At 36.7% G+C, this 14,838-nt stretch overlaps 1 protein-coding gene across 1 annotated transcript; it reads left to right on the top strand.

The window, feature by feature from the left end:
* The first annotated feature begins 7,348 nt into the window (after positions 1-7,348).
* Positions 7,349-13,338, top strand: LOC116720896 (dual specificity protein phosphatase 7-like). Its single transcript, XM_032564374.1, has 3 exons — positions 7,349-8,087; positions 9,394-9,822; positions 10,658-13,338. The coding sequence occupies exons 1-3, from the start codon at positions 7,718-7,720 to the stop codon at positions 10,957-10,959; spliced, it is 1,101 nt and encodes a 366-aa protein (XP_032420265.1). The 5' UTR covers positions 7,349-7,717; the 3' UTR covers positions 10,960-13,338.
* The last annotated feature ends 1,500 nt before the right edge of the window (positions 13,339-14,838 follow it).

Raw genomic sequence — 14,838 nt, 5'->3', positions numbered from 1 at the left:
CTGTAATGTCCCTAGAAGGAGTATTTCATCGGAAAAGAGAACTGATTCAGCCAAACCAGAACTACCTGGTAAGTCAGTTCCAGAAGAAATGATAGAATGCTGTCAGGGTAGTTTATACTGAACAGACGGAATGAGTGTGCTGTTTATGTATTCTTAAAAGCTTTAGCATACACAGCTTTTAGGAACTGGAAGTGTTGCATTTGAAATAATATATTGCTTATTCCAATTTAATTCCATCTATTCATTTATAATAGAAACAACTTGATGGTTTGGAAGGTTTTTGTCAGAAATAAATTATTAAATGTGTTAAAGGTACAGTTGAGTTAACATTGCGACAACACCAGAAAGGTTGATTTGTGATCGTGCCAAAATAACTTTATTCATTCCTAGTTTATTCTCAGTGGTTTCTTTATAGTAATCATTTACTCATCAACTAAGGCTGATCAATCAAAAGCATGTATGAAGTGTATGCTTTACACTTTTTTGTCAAGGAAGCCGGCTGCAACTGTAGTGGGAAATATGTAACCTCTGTTTTTGTGAATAGAAATACTGGTATTGCGTTGGAAAAGTGGTCAATAACAAAACCTTTCTGTTGTTTCATCAAAATGCATTTAAAAGTGGAATAAAAGTATAGAACCGTTTTTTTTACCCCCCCCCACACACACACACGTCTATATATATATATATATGTTTATTTTACAGTGGTATTTTTAACATAATTTAAAATCTTTTACAAATATATTTTTACTAGGGATGTTCTGATATGAAAATTGGGGCCAATATTGATACCCAATAAGAATACTGCTGTTATGGTCAATGACCTGATACATATTGTATTTCCTTACAATTTTACACTGTGTAAAAATGACATCACCTGTGGAGATGATACAGGAAAAAGAATAAGATTATAAGAGAGTTCAGGCTGGAGCTAAAAGAAGATGTCCAGTAAATACTCGTACCACACAGGAGACTCCACTTCGACTTTCATTTGATTTAATGAGGTAACTCTGTGATTTGACAAATGCTATTATTTATTTATTATTATAACATTAGTGCACGTCAAATGCATCTCTGTAAATTGGAACATTATTCAAAGGTTAATTTATTACTTTAACTAAAAAAGGAAAATTCATTTATAGATACATTACACAAAGAATAATGTATTATAAAAAGTTTATTTCTAGTAATTTTATTCATATGTTCGACACTTAGTAAAAACCCACAAGTCAGTATATCAGAAAATGACAATGCTAAGTGAGAATACAAGAAAATTCATGTCTACTTTAGAAATGTCAACCTATTGAAGAGTAGGCGCTTGCAGTTTAAGCCCTCATTACTTGGTTGCGGCTCTTTTTCATGAATAACTGCATCATGGTGTGGAGGCGATCAGCTTGTAGCTCTGCTCATGTGTTAAGAAAGTCCAGATTGCCTCAGCAGTCTTCAGCTTGTCTACAGTTGGGGAGTTGGTCCTTCATCTCCCTTCTGACAACACTTCATGTGTTTTTTTCTGGGGCTTAGGTGAACATAATTTCCTGTGATTCGATCAGTTATTAGCACTTTTGGCAGTTTGCAGGGCCCATAATGTGCTGGAAAATTTAATCAGCATCTCTATAAAACTTGTCAGCAAAGGGAAACTTGGCATGCTTTAAAATTCCCACACAGAGCAGGTTGGTACTAAATTAATCAATAACAGTGAAACACAGGGTCTACTCTCATAAAAACAAATCCAAACTCAAGACTTTTTCTGATCATGAATGTTAACGGTTGGTAGGTGCATCATTGTGTTCATTAGGTAGTGTGCAGCAATGTAGATGAAAACATATTTTTTAAATTTGAAAACTGTTTTTAATTATCAGTCACAAATTTTGTTGTAGTAGAAGAGAAGCCTTTTCTATCAAACATCTTACATGCAGAAAGATAATCTCCCAGCAGGTAAACCTAATTATTTTTGATAGTTATTTTAGAAAAACAATATGTCCTAAATAAAAATCTTTTTCTTTCCAGTTTTTTTTTTTTTTTTTTGTCAAAGTTGAAACATTTCAGTATGACAGTTTTTTTGAAAAAAAGATTGAAAGGAAGAAAACAGACCACACATACAGAGGATGCAGCGCTGCTGTTCATGTCCGGCTTTGTTGCCAATAGCTCTATTTCATTTACTCTGGGGAAAATGCTACCAGGTGATTTCACTTTGCATCTTTAGTACCTTGGCAAAGTAACCACACCGTTGGAACTTTTCAGTACTTTTTTCTCATTACAGCTACAAACCGCAACATATTTTCCTGGGATATGAAGTGAAAGACAAATACAAAATAGCAGATAATTATGAAGCGGAAGGAAAAGATTTTATGGTTTATTTTTTTATTAAAATTTAAGAAGTGAGCGATGCATTTGCATTCAGCCCCATTACTCTCGTACCCCTAAATAACAACTATTGCCTCAAAATGCTTTAAGAAATCACCTAATTAGCATAGAATTTATTTTAATCTGAGTATTAATGTGATTGTTTTACGCAGCCTCAAGTGGTTTGTTAGATAACATTAGATCAGGTATAAAGTTATAGTTAGAGATGTTCAAAGCAGGGTTACAGTATAAAACAGCATCCCATGTTTTCACGATCCCATGGAACACTGTTCTCACTGAATACCTAGCTACTGTTGTTATGTGATCAACAAAATTTTACTGGTTGTATTTAAATCTGAATCTGTCAATATGGGTTAGGTTACACTGGGATGAAGTGGATTGACTTAATTAATTGAATTCATTGCTTCAGTTAGCAATGAATTCAACCAGTGCTTTGAATTTGCATTTGTTGTAAATTGGCATAATAAAAATGAAATTAATGGAACTGAGCTGAATTCAGCTGAATTGATCTGAACTGACTTAAAGTTAGTTATTTATAGTGCCACTGTTCTCTCTGCCCTGTTGCAGAAACTGTTTCTTTATTGCCAAGGCTTAGTATAATCCTTCCTTGTTAGTAATATTGTTTCCTTTATTATAAAATATTGCACAATCTGGTTCCGTGTTTGTAAAATAATTAGGTGTGTCAATAACTTCATACTAATGATGTGATGCAATAATAGTGTTTCACTAAGTTCGCATTGTGTTACTTTGTTGAGAAATATCACACATTCACATGATCTGAAACCAACAATAACATGAAGCCATTGTACATCTAACTAACCAGGTTATTAGTTTTGTATGCTCTACTTTATTGCATATCTAAACTGGTTTAGATTTACAATAAAGTTCTCCTGACAGGTAGATTATATCTAATATTTTATGACGTTTAGAAGTGCAGAATTGCTTCTGTTTCTAAAAAACCCATCTGACCTGATGGGTTTAATCTTGATTAAGTTTAATCAAAATCAGTTTCATCAAAATTAAACTGATGGGGGGTTTTTTTAGCTTGTATTGTAAAAATAAACTTAAGATGTACAAAATAGGTCTGTTATGTGTAAACAGCTTGAGGGCAGAACCATTCATGTATTGCAGTAGGTGGCATGCAATGCTTCACCACGTGGGGGCGTAGTGGGTCTCCTGTTTCTGCAGATGTGTGGCTCTCATATTAGACGCCTCCTTCCTGAGCTGATGACTCATAACTAGTGCAGGAGCTTTTTTTTCCCATGAACCACGAGAGAGTATGAGGATATTATGTTTCACATCCAGATAATGTGGAGGATCACTGGTTTTATTAAATTGCACCAAGCACACATTCGTGCAGCTCAAATCCTGTTTCAGTGTAACTGGCATGCTTAATCAGATATGGGTAATTAAAGATAATAAAAATAATAGAGCAGAGATATTTTCCTGCTGGTAATCATTTGATCCGTAGTTTTTTTTTTAAGAGTTGTGTGAGTGATCGCCACATTTGCGCGAAAATTGCCCTGATATCACTCCTGCATGCAGAAGAATATCATGAATGAAGCCGATGTTTGTCTCCCATCTGTTTCAGCTTGGAATTTATCCCGCAGAACATCTGCACATGACCATCATTTCCGCATCCGCCACACACGCATAAAAGCCCTGAAAGCAGCACTTGACCTGAAAAACCCTCCGACTCCGTGAAGCAAGGATGGTTTTGATCCTCTCCACTCTGGGAGAATCGCTTTAAATTCACCTTTAAAGCAAAATTTGTGGTAAAAACAGGAATGAAAGTGGAGCATACATATTGTTTTATAAAACGGGGTTTTAATCAAAAACTCAAGTTGTACTCTACATGCATTCAGATATGTTGATGTTGGATCAGTGGCAGATTTTATTTGTGGGTTTTGATCACTACAAGAGTTGTAGGCAGGAGCGAATCCTTGTACATCTCCTGACCTCTTTGTCACACTTCATTTCCCTCCATTTATATGTGCGTGCTGGCTTCACAGCTTCTTATCTCGGCAAGTTTTGTAGAGGGTTCGTCTGAAGCGGCAAATCATGTGGGCATGAGATGCCATGGGCAGAGTGTGGGGGTGTGCATGCGTGTGTATGTATTTAAAAAAAAAAAAAAAAAAAAACTCAGGTTCCATGTTGGAGACAGGTGCAGACATGGTGATGCAGTGTAGCGTGGCGATAATATGATGTCGGTTGCTGCGTAATCAGGTAATGCTTGAGAGGGCCTGTGGGTGAGTGAATGTGTTTGCAGGTTTTAGCTCCATTCCTCTCTGTGTTAATCCTGATGCCATGCACATCTGTGACTCCCCCCGCCCCCTCACCACCTCCCCTGCTGCCGACCCCACTCACGTGTGCTCACAGATCCGCTGCATGGCTGGATTCCCACTGCAAGCATCTCACTGCCGCTATCCCCCCCCCCCCCCCCCCCCCCCCTCTCTCTCTCTCTCCAGACTCTTTATTCATAATTCTCCTACATCATTATACGTCTTAGTAATAAACCATACAGAGATGCTCAGGAGGAATATGCCCTTGTGAAAGACGCACATGTGTAATATTAATTATATGTTTTAAGTCCTCAATTTTCTTTCCAAAACTTAAGGCTGAGGTCTGTTTTAGGAATGTGTCTTATCTTGTAATGTCATTTTTTTTCATAGGTGACATCATTCTTCCACTGAGGACATAGCCAGTTAAGTGCACTCTGACTTATAAACAGTTTCGATTCATTTGGATTATGACCAACTGTACTTTAGATTTAGGCTTGTGAATTCAATGTCAAACCTGGATTGCAAAATCTAGATGTGTGCTAAAAACCATGGACTAAATCATAGAATAAAACAGTTTAGGGTCGTAAGGTGTAGAAAGCAAGAAGACTAAATGACCTAAAGCCTTCTATCTTTGCTCATTTCATACCACTAACTACATATCTGTTTGTTAGATCTCTTGCAACAACAAGCATCTAGTGACACGCAACTAGAAGAGACAAAACAGTCACAAGAGATGTGGAAGCACAAAATTCCAAACTTTTCCAGACTCAAATTCCTATGTTATCTGTAAAATTGAAACATGTCATACCTGTACTGAATTGTGCTACAGTGAAGCATATTTTTCATACCACATTTAGTAAACTTTCATATCTTTTTCTGAATTAGTTTTAAAAACCAGCCGTTTCGGCACTTACTCGGGAATTTGAACCAGATTCAGTTTAAGACTCACTACTCTAGTTTAAAACGTATTTGAAAAACAATGTAAGAAAATCAGTTTATTTAGTAGTTTATACTTTAACCTTCTTACTGTGTTTTTAGAGCTTAATTTGATGCAAATTCAACAGCTGGCGAATAAGGTTATTGATATGTATTAATGATTATTTCATAAATAATCATTGATAAATGATAATTTACCAAATAATAATTTAATTAATTAATTAATTTAAGCTATTTTAATTGAAAACAGAACAACTGAGTTCTGCTTTTCAGAACCTAATTGAAAACCAGAGGATCCAGAAAGTTATTTGAGGCGAGGGAGTGTGAGGTTAGTTTAGTTCTGAGAGAAGTGGAGGTTTAATAGGTTTTGGCAACACATCATATTAGGTCCTGGTGATTTTTGACTGATTTCCAGGGAGGATGAAGTAGGCCTGACAGGTAAGAGTATGAGGAGTATGAAGAGAGAGAAAGATCAGTGGTGGGCTTTCTTTGACTGAAGTTTTCAGTATGTACACCTATAAATACGCTTTGTGTATGTGTGTAAAAGCACCAGCTGACACTTCTGCTGAAGCTGTGATGAAGAAAATTCTAAATAGACCAGGGGAATGTTGTTGTGACATAAAAAAACTGTGAGAATGCATTTCCATATCCACTGAAAGTCTTACTTTGAAAACTAAATGTTCCCATGTAGTGATAACTGGGGAAAAAAAATGTTTATTTGCACTTGTAACATTTTGTACTTCAACAAATCTCTCACACATACAGTACAATCCAACTGATACACTGTTTATAAGTAGAAACAATATTATTACATTGTATTTCTAGTTATATTTAATCTATTAACTGAGCATATCCATTGACAAAACCCACTGATTTTCAAACTTTGAACTGGAACAGTGTTAGATTGAGAACAACAACCACCAGTGATAAGTACCACAAATGAGTACCATAACAGGTGCACCTCAACAATAGAATGTCTTTAAAGTTTTATTGTAGTTATTCAAATTTGGACGATTATAGCTTGTAGCTAATGGACATATTAAATAGTCAGAAAATTGCATAAGGTCCATAAAAATGTCCATAAAAATGCAGTCACCTTTTGCATGAATGACTGCATCAGTGTTTGAGTTGTTGAGTAATTTTAATAGCCCTGCCACTCCTGAGAATGTTCTGTTTCTCCATTTGTTGATTGTTGTGGTTGACTGGAGTCCTAACAACTTAAAAATAGCTTTACAACTTTATCCAGGCTAATAGATGACAAATACTTTGTTTCTTAAATTTCTTTTGCATGATGTTTTGGTTTGTGAGTCCTACTTCCTGTTGTCAGACAGGTTGTTTTAAACTAATTTCTTTGATGCGCCTGATAAAATACTAGTTAATCACAAATAATTGATTATTGATTATGGGTAAATATTTTATTTACACACCTTGCTTTTTAATTTTTTTTAGTGTGACAAAAAAGGCAAAAATAGCTTAGAACAAATCTTGTAAAGGATAATTATTGTTTTCATAGCACTGTATATGAGTTTTACTTCAGAAAGTGAACTTTTCCATGATATTGTTAGTTTCTAGGATCCATCCGTGGGGAATAAAACAAAGTATTGGCTAGGGAAAGCAGTTTCTCCCTAATAAAGTAATCTCAAACAGATTTCATTCAGACATTCCAGACTTTGTGATAACTCTGCTATGACTTTAAATTGTATGAGCAAACTCCTCCCCTCGACTCGCTCTTCTGTCATCTGAAAAAAAAAAAAAAAAAAAAAAAGTAAAGAGAAAAAAACTCGCATGCATCGGAATGATATAAACGACAATGTGCTCGCTGAACCTTGGTACGGTGTGGAGCAGCTGAAGTTGATTAGGACTTTTTCTGGCAATAAAAAGACTGACATTAAAGTGGAAGTAGAAGTGTTTAGAAACTCTTCGTCTCGCTGGGACAGCTCTCACTTACTTGACTGATGGAAAGAGAGAGGAGGAAAAAGGGGAAATCTTTTCGCTCAAGCAGAAGCGCCATGGACTGGCGGAGCAACATTTAACGCTTCTTTCTTTTTTTTTTTCCTTCTTCTTGACGTTTTGGGCGCAATGACGGACTAAACAAAGTATTCCGAGTGCTTTGCGTGTAGCATGAGACTGAGTGCGATATGTCTAACGCGAGGCCGAGTAAGAGTGTGGAATGGCTGCAGCTGAAGTTGGAGACCGGAGGCACTTCTCTGCTCCTGCTGGACTGCCGCTCACACGAGCTGTATGAATCATCCCACATAGAGACCGCCATAAACCTGGCCATGACGGGGCTCATGCTGCGGAGGTTCAAGAAGGGCAACATCCCGATCCAGACCGTCATCCCCAAACACGAGGACAAGGAGAAGTTCGTAAGGCGGTGCAAGACGGACACGGTGGTCCTGTACGACGAGAGTTCCGCGGACTGGCAGGACAGCGGCTCCCCGGCCACTGTGTTGTTCCTGCTTCTTAACAAACTGCGAGAAGACGGCTGTAAAGCGTACTTTCTTGAAGGTAACTATTTTTAATGTCAGTATAAACTTAGAAACGATTAAATTATTCGTTAAGGACATGTGTTTTGGGATGGATTTGACCAGTGCAGTTTGACACTTAGCGCTGTAACTGTAAACTAGACCGGGAAAAAAAAAAAAAAAAAATCATTTTAAATGTTTCCCATTTGGACGGCTGTTCTTTTTTTTTTCGTTCGTTAAAGTATGTGTACGTCTCTGTTATTATTATGTTGTAGAGACTGACTTGTGAGCTCATCCTGTGTCGTGTGGTTGCAGTTTGAAAGCTGCTCAAAAGTTTGTGTCACTGCTGAGATTCTCAATTAAAATTCCAAAATGGCTGCGGCATGTTTCGCTCCAGCAGGAACAGACATGTATTTCATGAATGGCCCGTCTCGGGGGTCTTATACTTCTGGATACCAAAAGTAAATATGCTTTTCTGCTTTTACCGTTTCGATAAGCATAGTCTGGTTTCTGGTATTGTCATATCTAAATCAGAGAAAAGCAGGATGTTTTTTTTTTTTTGAGTGTGTGTTGCTGCACACCTTTGGTCAGCTAGCTGAAAGAAGGTAAACCTACCTGTTTGGGGCAGGTTTTACACTTAAACTGTTTTCTGATTGTGACATAAAGTAGTTGTGCCCCCTCCTATTTATTTATTTACACCACCACTCAGCTGGTTGAAATAAGGTTATTACACTTTTGTTTTGCTTACAAGAATGAAAAAAAAATGGCTTACTGGAATTATCTCTGGGGAAAAAGAACGATTGGTATGGTGTGGAAACTATATGTATCAAAATAACAATAAATGTTATAGATTAGATTACTCGAACTTTAATAATCTGTAGTAATACATTCGTAGCTATGTTATATTATTATATCTGCTGTAGAAATAAATGCTACTTTTCTGTTTTTAAATAAAGTAGTCAAATCATCTCTTATGTTTTTGATAGACATATTAATAAACAAATAGTTTTAATTTATTTTAATATGTACACATGAGGCATTTCAGTGCTGATATCTCTTTTCCATTTCGGTTTTGAAAGATTATAATTTTATGATCCAAGGACTAAATATACTAATCCAAAATATATTGCAATTGTTATCCGTTTTTTTGCCTGAAAAAGTCAATTGCATTTAGACATTTAAGTAAGTTGGAGTATTTAGTTTTAGTACATAGTTTGATATGCAGAAATAGATCATTTCCAATAAAGGAGAAATTCTGAAATTCCGATTTCTGACTGTTTCACTGGCTCATCGTGAACTAAAATAATTCTTTTTAGACATCATTTAACTGTGTTTGTATTTCAATTCAGGTGGTTTTGTGAAGTTCCACACAGAGTATCCAGAACACTGCGAGACCCTCCTGGACAGCTCCTGTCCGAGCTCCTCTCCCCCGATGCCCGTTCTAGGTTTCGGAGGTCTCCGGATCAGCTCGGACTGTTCAGACGGCGAATCTGATCGAGAACCCAGCAGCGCGACGGAATCAGAGGAGAGTCCCGTCCCCAGCAATCAGCCAGACTTTCCCGTCCAAATCCTACCTTACCTCTACCTGGGCTGTGCCAAAGACTCCAGCAACTTAGATGTGCTGGGCCAGTACAACATTACGTACATCCTGAACGTCACACCTAATCTGCCCAACGTGTTTGAGCACAAGAGCCACTTCAGATACAAGAAGATCCCTATTTCGGATCACTGGAGTCAAAACTTGTCCCAGTTCTTTCCAGAAGCTATATCATTTATTGGTAATTATTATGTTTTACTGTCGATTTTAAATTCATTTTACTTTGTAAGTCTAACTGGTTTACACTATTTTGGTGGTAATTTTAGACTAAAGAGTGAACGGTAGAGATGGACCAGTTAATTAGACCATAATTAGATTGATATCTCAGATAATAGAAAATCAATGTAATTTTTTATCATTAACTGTAATGCATTTTCTTTATTTGGTAAAAAAAAAAAATATTTAAAACTATTACCTTTTTAAAGAAAGCCAGGGTACTTATATTTTTCAGGTATATGTTACAGTCCTTAAAATAAAAACAGTCTTTTGGTCATAATCTGAATCAGAATATGAAAGAAAACTGGAAATTGGTATCAGAAAACATAAGTATGATCAGTTTATTTAAAAGTCCCTGTGTTTTTCACTTGTTTCCATGGAAGTTTAGTTGAAGGTAAAACAAGAAACTTTATTAATAGTTTGATTACATTACAACACCCTAAATTTACTTGACATATTTTTGTTGTTTTATGGCAGTATTACAGCGCTGCATTTCAGTTTTGCTTTTGGTTTGGTGTTTCTCACCATGACTACACCTGAAACCACAGCTACTCACTCGTTTGGTGGTTGTTGTGTTTGTCACGGGTGGGATTCTCAGTAGGTTCAAACACTGAATGAGGAAGGAAGTGATGTTTCCGCTCCATGGGGTTGGGTTTGATTCTAGCTTTGCAAGCTGACAACTGTCTTCTCACAGTGGGCCTGAGCTAGATTTGCACTATTAAAGGAACACTCATAATACTGCTAGAATGGTGTTGTTTGTTTACACATTCCTGACCTGGATTTTTCCCTCTCTGCTGCAGATGAGGCTCGATCTAAGCGCTGTGGCATCCTTGTCCACTGCCTGGCCGGCATCAGTCGCTCAGTCACAGTCACCGTGGCCTACCTGATGCAGAGGCTCAACCTGTCTCTAAATGACGCCTATGACTTTGTGAAGAGGAAGAAGTCCAACATCTCACCAAACTTCAACTTCATGGGACAGCTCTTAGACTTTGAGAGGACGCTGGGGCAGCACACACCCTGCGACAACCGCTCTACCAGCGAAGAGCAGCTTTTCTTCACCACACCAACCAATCACAATGTGTTTCAGCTGGAGTCGACATGAGGAGCAGGAACAGTTTTTTTATGCTGTTGTTGTTGTTTCCTGTGGTGGTTTTCTGAGCTTGTCAGATGCCTGACTTGCTGACGCAAGCGGTAAGTCAGCAATAGTGTTCAACAACTTCACAACAAGCCTCATTGATCTGTTAAAGCCACAGAATCCATAAGCTCCTGTCTCAATGCCTTAATATCTTAACAAAGAAGCAATCTAACGTTCCACCACATTTGTATTAATGAATGGCCATGTACAGTCATTATAGATGGACTTTTCATAATATTTCTTTTTAAGACTTTAAATGTTTTTGGACTGTTGTCTGTTGTACTTTCCTAGTTTGTTTATGAATAGGCATGGGCTGGTATGAGATTTTCACAGTGTGATTACTTTGAGTAAAAATACAACAGTTTCACAGCATTATTGTAAAATTTTAATCAGAAATGCTTAACATGAGGTAATTCTTTTTATATAACAGAGAAAAGCATAAATCTATTCATACTGTAGCTGAAATATTACATATAATAAAAATATTATACATTATGCACAATGTATAATATTAAAATCCACAAATAATGAAAAAATTGAATAAAAGTTCATTAACATTTTTATATTAAATGTTACCATAAACAGCTACAGTGTCAAAATTATGACAGAATATCCGTATTATGTGTGTTTTATTATTGGTATGTTCCACAAGTGGTAAAACAACATAATGTTTAGGTTGGTTTCCAATTCAAGAGTGTAGTAAAGGGTTTTTCTGTCAATTAATCTGAAAACCATTGAAATGTCTGGGTTCAACTGTTTTACATTAACAACCGTTGCTATCAGGTTGTTTTTAAATTTATAAAAAGCTAGAAGTTCCAGTTTGGTGTTTAAACCAGACATGATTTAAACAGGACAAGTCCACTTTAATCCAAATTCAATTTGAAACCTTATTTTTAACAGCCAAAAGGTCCTATCCAGTTAAGAAATTTCCCTTTTAAATTAATGTGTATTTATCTATATTTATTAGTAATTCAAAAACCATAGTGATCAAGTCTCACAAAAATTGAAGTTGTGATGTGGCCAAACAAAGATTGATGCTTTTTAACTATAAATAAATAAAGTTGTATATTTTTTAGAAATTAAGATGTTAACTATAAGGTAATACAAAGAATGATAACTAAGCAGTCTGGGAACTCAAAATGTTTTCATAGTTCATTCAAGACTATATAGAAACCCAGTTACAAGAACTTGTGCAAAATAATTTTCTTCTTGCTGTAACAATTTAATTTAAAGAAGCTACTCTTAGACTGTTGATTAGTATGGCTAACTGTGCTGTTGGAACCAGCGATCAGCTCCTAACAGATATGCAGCCGTGTTAATAAGAGTTTACAGAACCCTTCTTTAACTCTCAAATATTTTTGAACAGTTTTCTTCTGTTGTAAGTGAAGGAACAGTTGGGAACCTTCTTCCAGCCAGCTAACCCACCAGTGTGCCAGTGGGCAGCAACAGGTTGGGAAGGGGGCAGCACTACCCTCTGCTTTGAATAATCAGAACTGGCTTCTAATTAACTAACGACAGAATGGTGTGAAATTTAAGGGGGCTTTGAGCTGTAAATGTCAAAAAGCGTGGTATAGTTTGATACCGGCCCATGTCTACTTGTGAATAATGCCTTGATAAAAAATTTGTGGCCAATCCGAATGTTTTCTGGGGTCCAATATAAGATGTGTTGTTATTTTAGCTGAGGGGAAAAAAGCTACCATATGGAGGCAGCTACAGTTTTCCTGCTGCTTGAGTTTTCACAGAAGACTTCTAGCATCTGGCAAACAATATATTAAAACTGAACTGTTAGTTACCATGTTGAGATATAATGAAATACTGGCTTTCCCCACAGTTAAAAAGGAGCAGCTATGTAAGTAAGAAGGGTACAAACAACTGGAAACCCACCTTATTTTGTGTTTTCCTCTGACACTTTCAGCCTGCAGCTACTTCTTCTCATAGGAGTTCCCGTGTGTAAATAGCTTTCATCGCCCTCTCTGTTTCTCTCTCTCCCTCTTTTCGTCATATCTTGTATTTGAACAGGTGAATGAATTTAATGCGTGAAAGGAAATGAGAGGAAGCGAGATTGACCGGAGCGTTCTTACCTCAACAAAGAGACATTTTTCAGGGATTTTTATACAAGTGGGTTGCGCGTCATCTTGGCCTCTTAAAACGCACCCAAGGGCTGTTTTATTTCATATGTTTGTAACAATGTACATAAACCGTGGTTGCTACGGGAGACATTTTCTGTAAATCATGAAGGATGTGGAAGTGACCCTTGTTGGAACTCTTATGTATAGCATATATTGAGCTAAAAGGCATTCTGTACACGTTTTTACAGCAAATATATTGTATATTTTTACTTGAAAATAGATTCTTTGCCTTTTTTTAATCTAAGCTTTTAGTCGCTAATAGAACGAAACAAAGTGGTGGTATGGTTGAGTCATAACCAAAGAGAGCTGTCTGAGACATTGCAGGCTGTCCAGGCTCAGAGATGTAGTTGTGGTCAAATGTCTTTTTTTTTTTTTATTCTTTTACTTCCTCTGGCTTCCTGTCTCCACTGAGGTCTGACAAAAAGGCAAGTCACAAGGCTAGATCTGTCAACAGCACATCGCCGACACGCCCTTCAGCCATCAATCAAACTCCACTTAAAGAAAAGAGGAAGATGATACAGCAGTTATTCGGACAGCTCTCCTCTGCAGAAAGCACTAAGAGTTTTCTCGTCTGCCGTTGTGACTTTATTGCAGATTGTGGTTTCGGGTTTAACTGACAAAAGTGCAATATCCTGTCCTCTTTTACAAGAAAGAACAACTGACGTATTTGCACACATTCTGCCATTTAAACTGCAATTGAAAGTGATAATAAATTAGGCATGCTTTTCTCGACAAGACTAAATTTCGAACGAGGTTTTGTGTTACGTTGTACATGAGAACACTCAGTGGCCACTTTATTAGGTACACTTTGTTAAGTTCCAAAGAAACATCATGAGGGGGAAGAAAATTTAGGTGACATTATTACAACAGGCTCGTCTGCGTGTCTCAGAAGCCAATGAGCTTCTATGACTTTCACACACAACCTTCCGGTTTATGGAGAATATTCTTAGAATTAGAAAAAAGATCCAGTGAGTTACTTTTATTTTTTCTTCACGATGAACGTGCCATATGTGAGGAGTACTAGCAGACTGGATTATGGTGACAGAAAGGCAGCAGTCGCTAAAATAACCACACCTTTACAGCAAAGTGTGCAGAATGCCATCTCTGAACACAAAATGTTGAATGTTAGAGCAGAAGAGCTACAGAAGCAGAAAACCAGGTGCCTGATTTTCTGTTCTTTGCTGTATTGAATAAATTTGCAGCGACTATCATGTCAATGTAGACATAACCTTTCCTATGAATAATTTTGAAAATATAACTGAAAAGTAAGAGGTGCAAAAGATCTCCACGTAAAGATATCTACTCGTGTCTAAAAATGTTTAAAATATGATGAGTTCATCAACCAGCCTGACCTTCCACATCATTGTTCATTGATTGGACCTATTGACTAAAAAAGGTCAGTTTTTTTTTTTTTTCACTTTTTCCATTTGGTTAAATAAAACTAGTACTGACCAAACTATAAGCATTAAACGTTGCCGCATACTATTAAGGGCAGAAGTGAGATGTGTCTCTTGTCTATGGACAGTTTGTTGTCCTGTCATCATAGCTGAACTGACAGGAAACTGATTATTTCCTAGATTTTTTTCTAAAGATGTTGACTAAATGTTTGTGAGCCCACACATAAAAATTAGATTTTTATATCCTATAAAATAAGCTAAAATATAGCTTATTTGGACATCCTATGAGCCATTTCCAAATCTAGCTTAAGCAAAGACAC

This window comes from Xiphophorus hellerii, chromosome 1 (assembly GCF_003331165.1).
Source record: "Xiphophorus hellerii strain 12219 chromosome 1, Xiphophorus_hellerii-4.1, whole genome shotgun sequence".
NCBI classification, from domain to species: domain Eukaryota; kingdom Metazoa; phylum Chordata; class Actinopteri; order Cyprinodontiformes; family Poeciliidae; genus Xiphophorus; species Xiphophorus hellerii.
The sequence above is the reverse complement of the archived record's forward strand: the minus strand, read 5'-3'. Positions and strand labels throughout refer to the sequence as shown.